Source organism: Salmo trutta, chromosome 19 (assembly GCF_901001165.1).
Source record: "Salmo trutta chromosome 19, fSalTru1.1, whole genome shotgun sequence".
NCBI lineage: Eukaryota > Metazoa > Chordata > Actinopteri > Salmoniformes > Salmonidae > Salmo > Salmo trutta.
In genome coordinates, this window is record NC_042975.1 from 49,357,380 (window position 1) to 49,372,804 (window position 15,425).

Below are 15,425 nucleotides of genomic sequence, written 5' to 3' on the forward strand. Positions count from 1 at the left end.
ACAAAAAAAACAAACCCACATGAGAGACTGGGGGTAAATTACCCTTTCCTCAATGAGCAACCGCTATATACGCACAACCATGCTGGTAGAAGTATTCACGATACACATTAAAATGATCCACAAATGATCCACATATTAAAATTATCCAAATAATTGTTGAAGATGTTGTTTCGACTGTGAAATAATAGTTATACACTTTTATTAAAGCGTGTGTGTGGACGCTTGTGCGTGTTTTTGGTCTGATCACGTGAGATGCTTTTTGCTGCATTGCATGCTGGGAAGCAAACTTTTTGAAAATGGCGACATCTTTAGGAGCTAATATTTACAACAGACAAAATTGGGAAGACGCGGTATGTTTGAAATGACATTTTCAGTTAATCAGAATTATTTGAAAGGAATATGTCATTTGTAATTATTATTCCGTGACATTGACTGTGTCAATAAGCGGTGGTAGCATTGTACTAGGCAAGTATTGTCATTTGAGCTCGCTTAGCTAGCTAATGTTAGCTAATACCTAACTGGCATGGAATCGCCCAATAATAACAGTGCAAATCAGATATGGTTTCTAGCTAGTTTACCAAGTCGTTGCGCTAGCAAAATAAAACATTCACAGCTACGTAGCTAGCTAAACATGTGAACAAAAATTGGTTCCAGCTAACCTTAGTAAGTTTGCTAGCTGACGTTAATTGTTTTGTTTGTTACTGTAATGTACTAATCTTCCCTTGCACAGGATTTTCCTATTCTCTGCCAGACATGTCTTGGAGAGAATCCTTATATTCGAATGGTAAGTTTAATCAATTGTCTTTTGGTTATTGTTCTGTAGTAGTTAACTGTTAACAATGTTATGCTACGTTTCATATGAAACCATATCTCTATGGCTGAAACCTGTTATTTTGATTTACATGTTCTTCTAGTTATGGTTATTTATAAAAACTCGCCCTGTATCACCCTGTTTCTATTTGATAGACCAAGGAGAAATATGGCAAGGAGTGCAAGGTAAGAAATTAAGTTAATTCATTCTTAGTTGGATAATCAGTCACTATTTACTCATAGCAGAGTTCTCCAACTTAGGTTCTGAGGAGATACTGGGTGTGCAATCTATGACTAGCTGATGTATTTGTATGAGCTACTGCCAGGCTAGAAAGAGAGCCTGCACATACATCAGCTCTCCAACACTGGAGTTAAAGAACCATACTAAAGTACAGAGTATGAAAGAAACTGCAATCTAAACAGACTGACACCCTGCTACCGCTATGTTCCGCTTAGATATGTGCCAGGCCCTTCACAGTGTTCCGATGGTGTCCTGGGACCCGCATGCGATTCAAAAAGACAGAGGTGTGCCAGACGTGCAGTAAGATGAAGAATGTCTGTCAGACGTGCCTGCTGGATCTAGAGTATGGTGAGTCAACAAAGACAGTTTTTGGAACACTCATCCTCTGGCCAGGTTATGCCTGTTACCATCCAGAGAATGAATATACACATAGTTGTACGGGTATAAAAGAGAGATATTGCACTTCAGACACGTTCAGTGTGGCTGTTGTCTAAGTTGGCATTACTCCATCTAGGCTTGCCAATACAGGTCCGAGACACCGGGCTCTCAATCAAGGACGACGTGCCAAAATCCGATGTGAACAAGGAATACTACACTCAGAACATGGAAAGAGAGGTGATGTATTTTCCCTTATTTAAGATCAAAGGTCATTCCTAACATTAAGATCTGAGTCCCGTGAGTAAACTTCTAATTGTGTCGTTAATGTTATCAGACAGATCTACGTTTACATTCTGTCATATAACTTGGCTTGCTTCGTAAATATCCTTACAGTATGTTCATGCCAAGAAGGTTCAGATAGCACCTTTTGACCCTTCTCATTTTCCCTTGGAAAGATTCCAGACAATGTTTACTCACTGATTTGAGTACCACCCAAAAATATCTGCTCTTTGGTCCTCTTGTCTGAGATGTGTACCTTCGTGGCCAGGTCATTCATCATTATTTCATTCTTCATGAGGTTTCCTGTCAAATTGAACACCCTGGTTTTAATTAGAGGCCGGCGAATATATAGTTTCACCGATATTATCAGCCAATATTGGCCTTTTACCGATGGGAAATATCATGCTTATCTGAGTACTTGTTGAATAGGTATCCACTTTAGCAGTGAGCACTGCCAATGATTCATTTATGGGTTTGAATTGTAAGTCGAGGGCAGAGGTGATCTCCTCACAAACAATCTCTTGTATAGTAGCGGACAGCTCTTTCTATTGTCTGGTGCTGAGAGACGCCATCTTCCCACAGTTTAATTGTGGACGGACAAATTCTAGCTGCTGGAGCGAAATAGACCTTCTAGTTATTTCTTGTCACACAATAAATGTCCCACACCTTAATATTTTGTTTAGTATTGCCAAGTTTTAAGAAATAAGTTCATTAATTCATAGTAATTTGCCAAAGAAAGCCATGAAAATGCCATGCGTTTCCATGGATCCCACCAGAACCGGAAACGGATCTGAACACTTGTGACCATTCATGATGTGTCATTACTGTCACAATGTAATAATTCAACATTTGAAACCTTTTGTCTTCTACAATTGCTCTTTTGGTTGACAATTTATGAGAACTTGGTGTGTAAAAATCTTGCCTTTTAATTTCCTCGGCAGATGTAACAGTAAGTTGTCTCCCCAAAAATCAGAATCGGTATCAGACCCAAAATACCAATATCGGTGGGGCTTTAGTTTTAATGGAACCAAAATGCACCCTCTTGACGGTAGCTCTTTCCTGACCCCAGATAGGGAACTCTGATGGTACACGGCCAGTGGGTCTCCTGGGTAAGGCCCCCAGCTCTAGTGACATGCTGCTGAAGCTAGCCCGCACCACGCCTTACTACAAGAGGAACAGACCACACATCTGCTCCTTCTGGGTGAAGGGAGAATGTAAGAGAGGAGAAGAGTGTCCCTACCGGTGAGCAACTGTCAACATCATGAAACCAAAGGTGCAAAGAGAGTCTTAACACACGTGTTAAACATCAGGCAGCTGTTGACTTATGAGCCAATGGAAAAAGTAAACTTAAGGTCTGATTATCTACTTTGTCCAAGATAAGATTGTTTCCAAGGATGTTGACATATGTTTTGCTTTAACTGTCATTAACTATGAACTACTGAACTCCAGGCATGAGAAGCCAACTGATCCTGACGATCCCCTGGCAGACCAGAACATTAAGGACCGTTACTATGGTATCAACGACCCTGTGGCTGATAAGCTGCTGAAGAGGGCCTCCACCATGCCTAGACTGGATACGCCAGAGGACAAGTCCATCACTACGCTGTATGTGGGGGGGCTCGGAGACTCCATCACTGACTCAGAGCTCAGGTGAGTGCCTGCTCGGGAATTAATGTAGTACATTTTACTCCAAATGAGGCATATGAAATTTTGTCACGTGTGCTTTGCTGAATGTTTACAATGGTTGGGTGTGGCAGTCGTGCTGTAACCGTGTGCCTCCCAACAGGAACCATTTCTACCAGTTTGGGGAGATCCGGACCACCACCATCGTTCAGAGGCAGCAGTGTGCCTTCATCCAGTTTGCCACCCGTCAGGCTGCAGAGTTGGCTGCTGAGAAATCCTTCAACAAGCTCATTATCAAAGGTCGCAGACTCAACGTCAAGTGGGGCAGGTAAAGTCCCACCCTCTGATATGACAATCTCATACACTATCACCTGTGGTTTGTAATACTAGTGACAGATGGCTGTGCCAGCAGGTGCCCATTCGTCTGTTGACTGATTGCTCTGTTATCATAGATATTACAAGCTGTGCATTTTCAACCCAGTATAAATTCCCACAGTGTGACATTAATTGATTGATATGTGTCCTGTCCCAGGTCCCAGGGGGCGCGGGGGAAGGAGGGAAGGGAGAGGGAAGGGGTGACAGAGATGGGGATGAAGCTGGAGCCGGTACCTGGACTGCCTGGAGGTGAGGGCAATTAATGACATTTCTTTTATAAAGACTTTTTAACATTAGTAGTTGTCACAAAGTGCTATACAGATACCAGAAAAAAATGTAGACACACGAGAGCTATACTTTTATCTTTTAGCAGTAAAACTCTCACATTTTGACCATACACTTCCAATAATGTGATTGTCAATACTCACTGTTTGTCTCTGTCCTGCAGCACTACCTCCGCCACCTGTGGATGAAGATGCCCCTACCAACTATTTCAACCTGGGCCCCAACTCAGCCCCTCCTGTCATGAACATCAGTCTACCCCCACCCCCCGGCGTGGCTATGCCCCCTCCAGGTAAACAAGAGTCCCATGAATTCTCCTCCCACCTTTTCCCATACTTTCCCCCCTGTAGAGGACCACATTTGAAAGAAGTGTTTTATTAGCCTGAGTCCTAATGTACTCCATCTCTCTGTATAAGACACTTTGTTTGACCCCCAAAGCAGATCAGCAGCACTTATAACTTGTGGTGTTTCCATCCCTACAGGCTTTGGCCCACCTATGTTCCACTCCATGGACCCCATGGCGATACCCCATCCCATGGGGATGAGGCCTCCTGGCCATGTCCACTACCCCTCCCAGGATCCACAGCGCATGGGTGCACACGCCAGTCGTCACGGAGGCTCCTAGACCCTGCTGTTTTTAATGACATTTTGATTTAGTCTTATACCAATTCCTTACCAAATTACCAATTCCACCCTATAAACAAACCAGGCACAGTAACTGTAGGCACATTTCACTGATGTGAGATCCGTGTTCTAAGTGTTATATAGAGGATAACCTCTGTTTGTGCACCAGCAAGGTCTCGCTGGTTAGGAAAAGGGAGTTCTGAACAGTGTAATTTTTAATGGTTCCTTAAACCTTCCTCCATTTCAACCTATGTTCTAACCAAGGGTTGGAACCGGTTCAGGGAGCAGAACCGAAAATAAATTATTTGAGGGAAAAGAACCCGAACTGAAAACGTGATCTATAGTGTTCTGGAACAGTCCACAAAAATCGCAACGAAGCATCTATGCAAGCCCTCTCTGTCACTCAAACTTATTCCAGCATCTGCCTTCCAGCTGGAAATCTTTGCCAGTGGGTGTGTGTGTTGTCTACTTGCCCTTCCCCTCTGAAGCATAGGTTACTGTAGCCTAGTGACGACCTTACACGCATAATTTAGAAATTAGTGAGAGATGTTTATTTAAAGAATTAATTGACTTTTTCAATTATAGTTAAGGGATACTATTGTTTTCACACCTCACATTGGATTTATTAACTACAAAAAGGTAAGATGTGTTTTTAATTCTAGTTCTGCTCTGCACACACAAGCTTGTTAACTAATATTTGGTCTGGTCCAACATTAAACCAACTCGGAAGTTCAATGACATTCAAAGTTTCTCCATAGAAGCCGATCCTCCGTAGGTATACTTCTGTGGGCCTAATTCAGATAATGCATGTCATAACAAGATGCCCAGGGCTTCAAGGCAAGCTTCCTCCATCCTCTCTCTCCTCAACCTGAAATGTTCTGTTCCATTTCACGCCCTACACACAGTGTGTGTGTTTGTCTTTCATTATGATTAAACCATGCTGTTACAGCAAAATACTATTTGCTCTTAACAACTTTCCTATACAGATTAAGTCGCTTACCCGCTCCACAGCAAGCTGCTCTATCCGCACTGATTGGTGAAGTCATTTAACGTTGAGCTAAATGTAAACAAAAATGTATATTTCAGAGGTTTATAAAGGAATATGAAGGAGCTATATGTTCGAACTGGTTCAGCACTTTATTTTGCTGGTCAGAACAGTGAAACGGGATGAAAACAATAATGGTTCTGTTCAAAACGAATAGATTGTAAAATGATTTATTTTCCAACCCCTGGTTCTAACTCTGATGGCTTGTAGATTTGAAAGGAGGGAGGTTTATGTTTGTAAAATGTGCATATTGTACAAAACATTTCTTATACAAGAAATGTCAAACTATTTCCATTTGTACAAAATGATTCTGTATATCATGCATTTTGTGCAGAATTGTCAGACGTTAAAGATGGAGTCCTCGTTAGGGCAAACGGCTCCTTTATTTATTTTGTTGTTGATGAAATGGAGGTGAGCACCGTGGCAATTTTTTTAATGCAGTACATATTCTGCTCTATCGTGTGTGCAACAGTGTCAAAGGGGGGTAAAGTGTTCATTGTTTGCTGTATTTTTTGTTGTTGTAATATCCCAAACGGACATGGCAATTTCATCAAGTATTACAGCTTTAACGGTCTTAAGAAACTCCAGTTAAGACCATTTACTTCCATGTGGTGGCACTATTATCTAAAGATTGATGAAGTTGTCCATGTCTCCGTAGAATTGTAAATGTCTTTGTTTTAATAGAACTGTGAAGTGTATGCTTGTCACATTTTAGCTTCATGAATATTATCCTTTCATTTGAAAAGTTATGTACATAGTTTACCAAGTTTTGTCCTTGATATATAATTATCTGGTTTAAGGCATTCTTGATATCATTAGTTGAAGCAGAAAAAGACAGGGAGCAAACAATATCTCAAGAAACACAGTAACTATCCACTATTTGGACTCCCAATTTATGTATGGAAGAGTACAAAGATAAGTCCTCTGCAAATCATTTGTCATCTAAATTCTAAAGCGGTCATGGTATGAAGTCTTAATTTTATCAGAGTATTGGGTGGCCCAGCTCCTGGGGGTGCAGTTGAAGTTGCGCCGGTCACACATGCTCTCCCAGGTCAGACTAGGCTCAGCACGGGCCTACAGAAGCTCAAACCCAGGCAGGGGGAACATCCACACACTACCTGCTGTCCCTCCAAATGGCATTGGGGCCCTTACAGAAATAAATGGGTGTCGGATTTGAATTAGTAAGTATAACCATATTAAATTTGCCCTCTTCCCAAAAGCCCTCTAGTGTGTGGGTCATGGTAGCATGGTGTGAAGAGATCTCAAAGTTGAGTGACAAGACAGATGACCAGTTTTGATTAGTCATTTCCCGCTGTGTCTAGATATAAATCGGTCTTGAGTGTTTTTTTTGTGTGTGTGTGTGTACTTAGGCTTGTTAAAATATAAGCTTTACTCAGTGGCCCAGACTGGTGTGTGAGCCTGCGCCAAATTCTGGATTCACAAGCAGACGGCAACCTTTTATATAGTGGTTTCAGAAGCCGGCCAAGAAGGAAACCAGACTCCTAGAACTTTCTTTGACTGAGACTCTTGGAATGAACTGAAGGTGTGAGTGTGTTGAGGGCAGCTACTGAGGCAGTAGCTGGGGCTCACCTGCTGAAGCAACTGTAGTTGGATGGGGTGATTTTCTGAGGCAGCTAAGGGAGACCGGCAGAGATGGCAAACAGCAGCTGGTCTTGCCATGGGGAGACGTAGAACTTGGGGATCACAGTGTCATTGAACGTCACACGAGGAACTTCTTTCAGAGGACCAGAGTAACCTTTGAGGTGGATTGTTAGAACCTCTGCTAGACAGCAGGCTGAGCTCCTCCATCACATCCTTAGGAACGCCGATCACCTTCCCCAGGTCGAAGTGCTCTAACACAGACGAGAACACACAAAGGCAGATACAGTAGATGGTGTAGTTATAAAATGTACATACAATCCCATGCTAGAGAGATAAACACAGACTAAAGTATCCATATCCTGCAGTCTTTTGACTTGATTGTAGGGACTTTTTTACCTTGTGAACAAAGCCACTGCACAAGCTGGAGCGGGTTTTTCCCCCCTACACGTAGGCCTACAGCCAACGTTCAAAGTTCCGTTTGTCTTCTGTGTTCCATAGAATATGACTGACTGGCTCTAACAGTGCATGACTGAATTGCAGACACTAATCATGTAGCTAGCCTCTCACTGTTTGTAACAGTGTCTGAGACTGGCACGTTGTACTTTTTTTCAGATCATCAACGAGGATGATTACTTCAAGAATGTGTTTGATTACTACAATCAAGTCAAAAGACGTTTCTATGCCCCAGTAGATATGAATATATTAACTTTTTCTAATCAAATAGGATTGAACCCAAAGATGATCGAATTCTCTAATGAAATGCAATGTGGCTTTCTTTTTCAGTAGCCCGTCATGATTCCCTCAGTGGACTGTGGTGGTTGCCATACCTTCTTGTGTCTCCATGCGCACTTCCTGGACCAGGTGTTTCCTCTTTATTTATTTTTTGTACCTTTATTTAACTGGCCATGTCACAGAGTTGTGCCTGCATCATCCTTTCTACTGATAATAAAAACACGATCCAGCTGCTGACATCGACTCTGAATTAACACCATAGTCCAGGGATATTCAAATCTTACTCTACGAGGTCTAGACTACTGCTGGTTTTCTGTTCTACCTGATAATTTGTTGCACCCAGCTGTTATCCCAGGTCTAAATCAGTCCCTGATAAGAGGGGAAGAATGGAAAAAAACCAGTGGAACCGGCTTCGGTCCAGATTTGAATTGAATTAGCATAGTCTATAGCGATATAGATACTTCTCTTTCAGTTGTTCGCTGAGCCCTCATCGTGTGTGCGACAGGAATATAAATTTACTTACAATGAATTTGACACAGACCATGGATTGTTTTTTGTGAGTTTACTATTCCTGGCGCAGGTGTAATGATGACAGTCCCCCACTGTGGGGCAGCACTGACTTACTGTCTGACAGCAGTGACAAACAGAGGATGGAAGAGTGCTTGCCTATTGCTTTAATTGATGGTACAAACAAAGCATGCATATGTCTGAGCAGATTTTGCCAATTCAATATTTATGTTGTATCACTGTCTCAATTCACGCGATAAACAAATAATGTATAAACAATGAAACCACACAAACTACAAAATGTATGAATTCTTCCTAAAATGTGCTTAAAAGTAAAGAGATGTTCTACTAACATTTTTGTGGGACTATTTGCCCATGAAATGCTCTGTCCCTTGGAGTACTTGTGCTCTTCCAGAATAGTTTTTTCTCCATAGACTTATATCAAAGAAAGTATCATTCCAGAGCATTAACCCTTCATGGGACCGGGAGAATATGTGTTTTATTCTCTTGTTGATGGTTTCTATTGTGACCCCCTCCTTCAGTCCATTTTCCTGTGGCTGGATTTGAGAAGCCAGAAAGATCTCAAATGTTTTGGGTCATCCTCAGAGAGATGGCTTCATCTATAAAACCTGTCACCATTGCATTGGGTGTTAACATTTGTACAGAGTTTTCATGAAACACACAAAAGTATGTGTGTACAAAGCAGCATGTTGGATATTCAGGGTTTAGTCAGCTTTCTTCCTATTCACAATGGTGTCGGAAATCCAGTTCATGCCGTCCTGTGAGAACAAAAAGATTACACATGACATTTTAAAAAAATTACAAAGTAATTACAGCATATACCTGTCGTAGATGTACAGTATATTGCAGCTACAGTGTTACGTATTTCATTGGACATATAGTCAGGTCTTATGTTGGGGTCTGACCTCCTGATCCTCTAGGACAGTACTCGGGCAGATGCTAATCTGGAGCTTTACACGGCTTTCATGTTGTGTTACGACGATGAGGCAAAGCATTCCAATAGTTTGTTTCAGCTCTTCATTTTCACCCCTACTGAGATGTTGCCCTGACAACCCTGCTGTAAACTGTAATGACATAATATGCTGCACACTATGTGAAACCCAGTTATAGGTTCTGAAAAGATCCTACTAATGATATGGTGGCTAACAGAGAATAACTTATTCTCCTGTGGGCTCCAATTATTTTACTACATGAATAGTGAGAAGAGGACGTTTGCTGGAGTACGCACAGCACTCCCCTTTAACTACATGAGGAGGAACAGAACATGAACACCCACTGAGTCCACTGAATTGGCACTTGATGTTGCCTTTAATATGTCTTGTAAGTCCCAGAGGATTGTACAGTACAGTTATTTTATATTGTGATATGGTGTCCCTCTAACTTCATTAAATGGTAACTGACATGATCTGTCCTATTTTCAGAGATGTTGTGGCCTACCTGTACTCCCTCTCCAGAGAAAGCGGAGCAGGCCTGGATCTGCCACGCCCGGTCGCGGTACGTGTGCAGGTTCAAGCCCTCTGCAATTTCGCTGGCAGGCGAGGCCGTGGCCAGGTCCTGCTTGTTGGCAAAGATGAGCACTGGAACCCCCTTCAGGTTCTCGTCAACGATCAGTTCTGACAGCTCCTGAGGGGTCAGCAGTGTTATTTCAGAGAGGAGCATAGTGTGTGGACTACATCTCCGTGTTGTCAGCAATTACTGGTTTGCGTATCCACTGTTATAATACAAGGCTTACTGTTAACATTAAAGATTTACAAGACAACGTTTGGAATAGAGAATGACTGCTATTTCAGTTGGCCTCACCAGTCCAGTTTCTTCAAACCGCTTCTTGTCTGCACTATCTATGACATATATCTGGAGGAAAGAGGAAATAGGCGGGTCATTTATCATCTTGTAACACATATGATTGATTCTCTATTTGGTATCTCACTTTTATTGAGATTGAAGTAAACTAATGCCCAAGCAATAAAACAGGCTGTAGTCTAAACCTAACTGTAGTAAATGGCTTCTATTTTACTCTCTGAAGCATGTTGCAGATACAGTGCCTTCGCAAAGTATTCATACCCCTTGACTTATTCCACATTTTGTTGTTACAGCCTGAATTCAAAATGGTTTAAAAAATAAAAAAAAATTCTCACCCATCGACACACAATAACCCTTAATGACAAAGTGAAAACATGTTTTTAGACATTTTTGCAAATGAATTGAAAATGAAATACAGAAATATTACACCACTGAGTCAATACATGTTAGACTCACTTTTGGCTTTTTTGTTTACAGCTGAAGTCTCTAAGAGCTTTGCACACCTCGATTGGACAATATTTGCACATCATTTTATTTTATTCCTCAAGCTCTATCAAATTGGTTGTTGATCGTTGCCATTTTCAAGTCTTGCCATAGATTGTCATTCCGATTTAAGTCAAAACTGTAACTAGGCCACTCAGGAACATTGTTTGTCCTCTTGGTAAGCAACTCCAGTGTATATTTGACCTTGTGTTTTAGGTTCTTGTCCGCAAGGTGATTTTCTCCCAGTGTCTGTTGGAAAGCAGACTGAACCAGGTTTTCCTGTAGTATTGTGCCAGTACTTAACTCAATCTTTTTATCCAGAGAAACTCCCTAGTTCTTGCCGATGACCAGCATACCCATAACATGATGCAGCCACCACAGTGCTTGAAAATATGAAGAGTGGTACACAGTGATGTGTTGTGTTGGATTTGCACCAGACATAACATTTTGTATTCAGGACATAAAGTTAATTCGTTTGCCACATTTTTTGAAAATTTACTTTAGTATGTTATTGCAAACAGGTTTCATGTTTTGGAATATTTTTATTCTGTACAGGCTTCCTTCTTTTCACTCTGTCATCTAGGTTAGTAGTGTGGAATAACTACAATGTTGTTGATTCATCCTCAGTTTTCTCATACCACAACCATTAAACTCTTTAACTGTTTTAAAATCCCCAATGGCCTCATGGTAAAATCCCTGAGTAGTTTCCTTTCTCTCTGGCAACTGAGTTAGGAAGGATACCTGTATCTTTGTAGTGATGATTTTTTTTCTTATTTTTTTTAACCAATATGTGTTCTTTGCAAGGCATTGGAAAACCTCCCTTGTCTTTGTGGTTGAATCCGTGTTTGGAATTCACCGCTCTTATTATGTGACGTGTTAAGCACATTTTTACTCCTGAATTTTTTTGGCTTGCCATGGCAAAGGGGTTGAATACTTATTGACTCAAGACATTTCAGCTTTTCATTTTCATTAATTTGTAAAAATTTCTAAAAACGTAAATTCACCTTGACATTATGGGGTATTGTGTGTAGACCAGTGACACAAAATCTCAATTTAATCCATTTTAAATTCAGGCTTTAACACAGCAAAATGTGGAACAATTCAAGGGGTGTGAATACTTTCTGAAGCCACTGTATAATAGGACAAAGTGAGAAATCTGCTAACAGAATTTACACACCAACAAATCTGTGTTTTCCAAATATTTCTTCCAGAAGGGTCGAATCTTCCTCTGTCCTCCAATGTCCCACACGTTCAGTTTCATTCCGTGAGACGTGAGACTCTTAATGTTGAAGCCCTTTGGGATCAATGGAGGAGCAGAATTTGGAGGTAACACAGTTCAGCAGAACACTGCCTTAATCTTGTAGGCTACCTGTGTCTCTAAATAAGCATTTTTTTTATAACATTCGGACATTACAAGATAGACATGTACATTGATAATAAACCTAGACCCTCTGTTTTTAGCTAGGCCTTACAAAATGTGTGTCACACCCTCTGCCTTAATGGTTAAGTAATCTTTAACCCCTGGATTAAAGTCACAGCCTGGTCTCTATTCTTAGTCTAGCTTAATGTGCTATTTTGTGCAAAGTCTGCATAAAACAAGCACTGTCTGTGATTGCCTTTGAACATATGAAAAACCAAACTAAATCATACACCACTACTATGATGAACTTGAATAGACAACGTGTCGATATTTGATGATACTACTTGTTTATTTCCAAAGCCCCTTAGCTCTTGGTCAGAGAGATATACTACAAAGCAGGATAATGAGTTAGCCATGTGTTTTTGGTTGTTGAGTTAATTAGACCATACCCATTTCAAGCTCATCTTTCAAAAAAAGTTAACTTATTTCAGAATATTTAGGCAAGTGACTCTTTGATCCTGCTTTGTAGTATAACCCTCTGGAGTGACCAGACTCTTGTGAAGTCATCGGTACAGCCAGAAGGGGACTGGCCAGTGGTCATACCTCGGAGACTATTCTTTCTAGGTTTCTTCCTAGGTTCCTGCCTTCTAGGGACTTTTTCCAAGACACTGTGCATCTTCATCTGCATTGCTTGCTCTTGGGGTTTTAGGCTGGGTATTTGTAAAGAACTTTGTGACAACTGCTGCTGTAAAAAAAGGACCATTAAAATACATTTGATTTATTGATCTGGGATCAGGCCATTTATCTCCCTTTTCATGTCTGACATGAAGTGTGACAATTCTTTGCATCTATTTGAACTGCTAGAAGAGATGAGCGGCTTTACTTGCTACCAGTAGAGTGACAATTAGGTTAATATGCCATTGTTTTCTCAAATGTCACCCATTTAGAGATCCAAGAATGATTATAGCTTGGTAGAAGACATTGATATGATCAAAGATCCGATTTTGAATCAGCAGGTTAAAAAAAGATCTGACATCCGGCTTCCATTGAGTAAGTGTCATTCCGTGTAAGCCTTCAGCAACAACCTGAGGAAGGAAGTGTAATATCCTGCCATGGAGGTGGGTCACAGAGTTGTCATTACAAAACTACAGTGGGCCTGCTTATGTAAGTTCAGAGCATGCCAGGAATGGATCTGACCTGTGTAGGAGTAATGGTGTTGACATCCTCGGATGAAAGCTGTTTTAGCAGCGTTGTTTTGCCAGCGTTGTCTAGACCCAGAAGGACTATCCGAAGTTCCTGTTCTGTGGTTCCTTTTAATTTCTGTAGGACTGAGAAAAACCCCTGAGAACAACAAGATAGAAGAGGATATTGCAAACAGACACAGAAAAAAAGCAGTTAGGAAGCTTGTAAGAGACTACTAGGCATTTTATTAGCTGGGATTGTGTCAAATCGTCAGTTAATTATTGAAAAGGGAAAACAATTTGTCCCTGAATAACCCTTTAGGACTCATCAAGATGTACATTTCCATCAAACTCAAAGATCGGCAGCAGAAGGTAGCGGAATTACCTTTTGAACTTCTCCCATGTTGAATGATGTGCTTCAGATGGTGGGAAAAAAGGACAGGTAAGAGGGTAAATCCTCATTCTATGGTGAATCTTCAGAGGTGAGCACAGTGTTGTCCAGGTACCCAGTAAATAGGCCTAAAGGTATCTCCTCGGTAGCCCTTACATCCGTTTGAAGCGTCCAGAGCCAGGGTGGACGACTCCACCCTGGCTTTTTTGAAGATTTCCCTCAGGAGGAGGAGTAGGTAGGGGCCAGGGAAGGATTACCAGGCTACAATTAGCCCTCCCTGTTTTGCACACCTTTCCCCCAACCCCATTGGCCTCCACCCCTCCCTTGTCCTTTCTGTGCCTACCTCCATGCATTAAAGAATTTACCTGGATTATCCTCCCCACCACATGCCACACGGGAAGCCCAGAGCTCTTCATCTGCTGCCTTTCTCTGGTCTCTGCCCACTATCCTCTAACCCCTCATCCTTCTCCCTCCTCCGTGTTCCTCCAAAATATTGTTTCGTGTTTTCCTTACAAATCAAATCACATTTCTTCCCAACAATGAAGAGAGAAAAATAGACAAATAAAAGAAAGATAACACAAGGAATAAATACACAATGAGTAATAATAACTTTGCTATATACACGGGGTACCAATACTGAGTCAATGTCCAGCAGTAAGAAATATTGAGGTATGTACTGTATGTACATATAGGTAGGGGTAAAGTGACTAGGCAACATGATAAATAATGAACAGTAGCAGCAGCATATGTGATGAATCAAAAGAGTTAGTGCAAAGGGGAGGTCAATGCAGATAGTCCGGGAAGCAGCTCATGGCTGATAGTGAATGTTTGCAAGCCCTGCAGCATCTAATGAGCGTCAGAGCCGGTGTAGTAGGAACCTGTATTGAAGCTTTGCCTGTTTGATGGCTTGTCGGAGGTCGTAGCGGGATTTCTTATAAGCGTCCGGATTAGTGTCTCACTCCTTGAAAGCTGCAGCTCAGTGTGGATGTTTCCTGTAGTCCAGGGCTTCTGGTTGCTATATGTACGTATGGTCACTGTGGGGACGAAGTCGTCGATGCACTTATTGATGAAGCCAGTGACTGATGTGGTATACTCCTCAATGTTATCGGATTAATCCCAGAACATATTCCAGCATGTGCTAGTGAAACAGTTCTGTAACTTAGCATCCATTTCATTGGACCACTTCCGTATTGAGCACGTCACTATTACTTCCTATTTGAGTTTTGGTTGTAAGCAGGAATCAGGAGCATAGCGTTATGGTCAGATTTGCTAAAGGGAGGGTGAGGGAGAGCTTTGTTTGCGTTACTGTGTGTGGTGTAAAGGTGATCAAGAGTTTTGTCGCCTCTAGTTGCGCAGGTGACATGCTGGTAAGAATTAGGTAAAACGGATTTCAGTTTAGCTGCATTAAAATCACCGGCAACGAATGTCGCCTCTGGATGTGCATTTTCTAGTTTGCTTATGGCCCTATACAGCTTGTTGAGTGTGGTCTTAGTGCCAGCATCTGTTTGTGGTGGTAAATAGACAGCTAAATATAGATTATCATGAGGTATTCTAACTCAGGTGAGCAAAAATTTTGAGACTTCATTAACGTTAAAGATCACACATCAGCTGCTGTTAACAAAGAGACACACTCTTCACATCTTAGTTTTCCCGAGGAGAAACCCGCAAGATAAAATGTAAAACAGCCGCTA

The 15,425-nt window shown here is 41.4% G+C and overlaps 2 protein-coding genes across 2 annotated transcripts; one reads left to right on the plus strand and one right to left on the minus strand.

Annotated features, from left to right (window-relative positions):
• Positions 1-256: 256 nt before the first annotated feature.
• On the plus strand, positions 257-7,614 carry LOC115154897 (pre-mRNA-splicing factor RBM22). The gene is made up of 11 exons (XM_029701591.1): positions 257-350; positions 731-784; positions 967-996; positions 1,267-1,399; positions 1,566-1,666; positions 2,778-2,950; positions 3,158-3,358; positions 3,495-3,659; positions 3,864-3,955; positions 4,155-4,280; positions 4,471-7,614. Exons 1-11 carry the CDS (start codon positions 297-299, stop codon positions 4,611-4,613), a joined length of 1,272 nt encoding a protein of 423 aa, XP_029557451.1. The 5' UTR covers positions 257-296; the 3' UTR covers positions 4,614-7,614.
• Positions 7,615-8,644: 1,030 nt separating this feature from the next.
• Positions 8,645-14,024, minus strand: LOC115154898 (ADP-ribosylation factor-like protein 3). The gene is made up of 6 exons (XM_029701592.1): positions 13,729-14,024; positions 13,360-13,503; positions 11,980-12,096; positions 10,320-10,370; positions 9,957-10,142; positions 8,645-9,277 (listed from the first exon to the last, which is right to left on the minus strand). Exons 1-6 carry the CDS (start codon positions 13,744-13,746, stop codon positions 9,224-9,226), a joined length of 570 nt encoding a protein of 189 aa, XP_029557452.1. The 5' UTR covers positions 13,747-14,024; the 3' UTR covers positions 8,645-9,223.
• Positions 14,025-15,425: the final 1,401 nt, after the last annotated feature.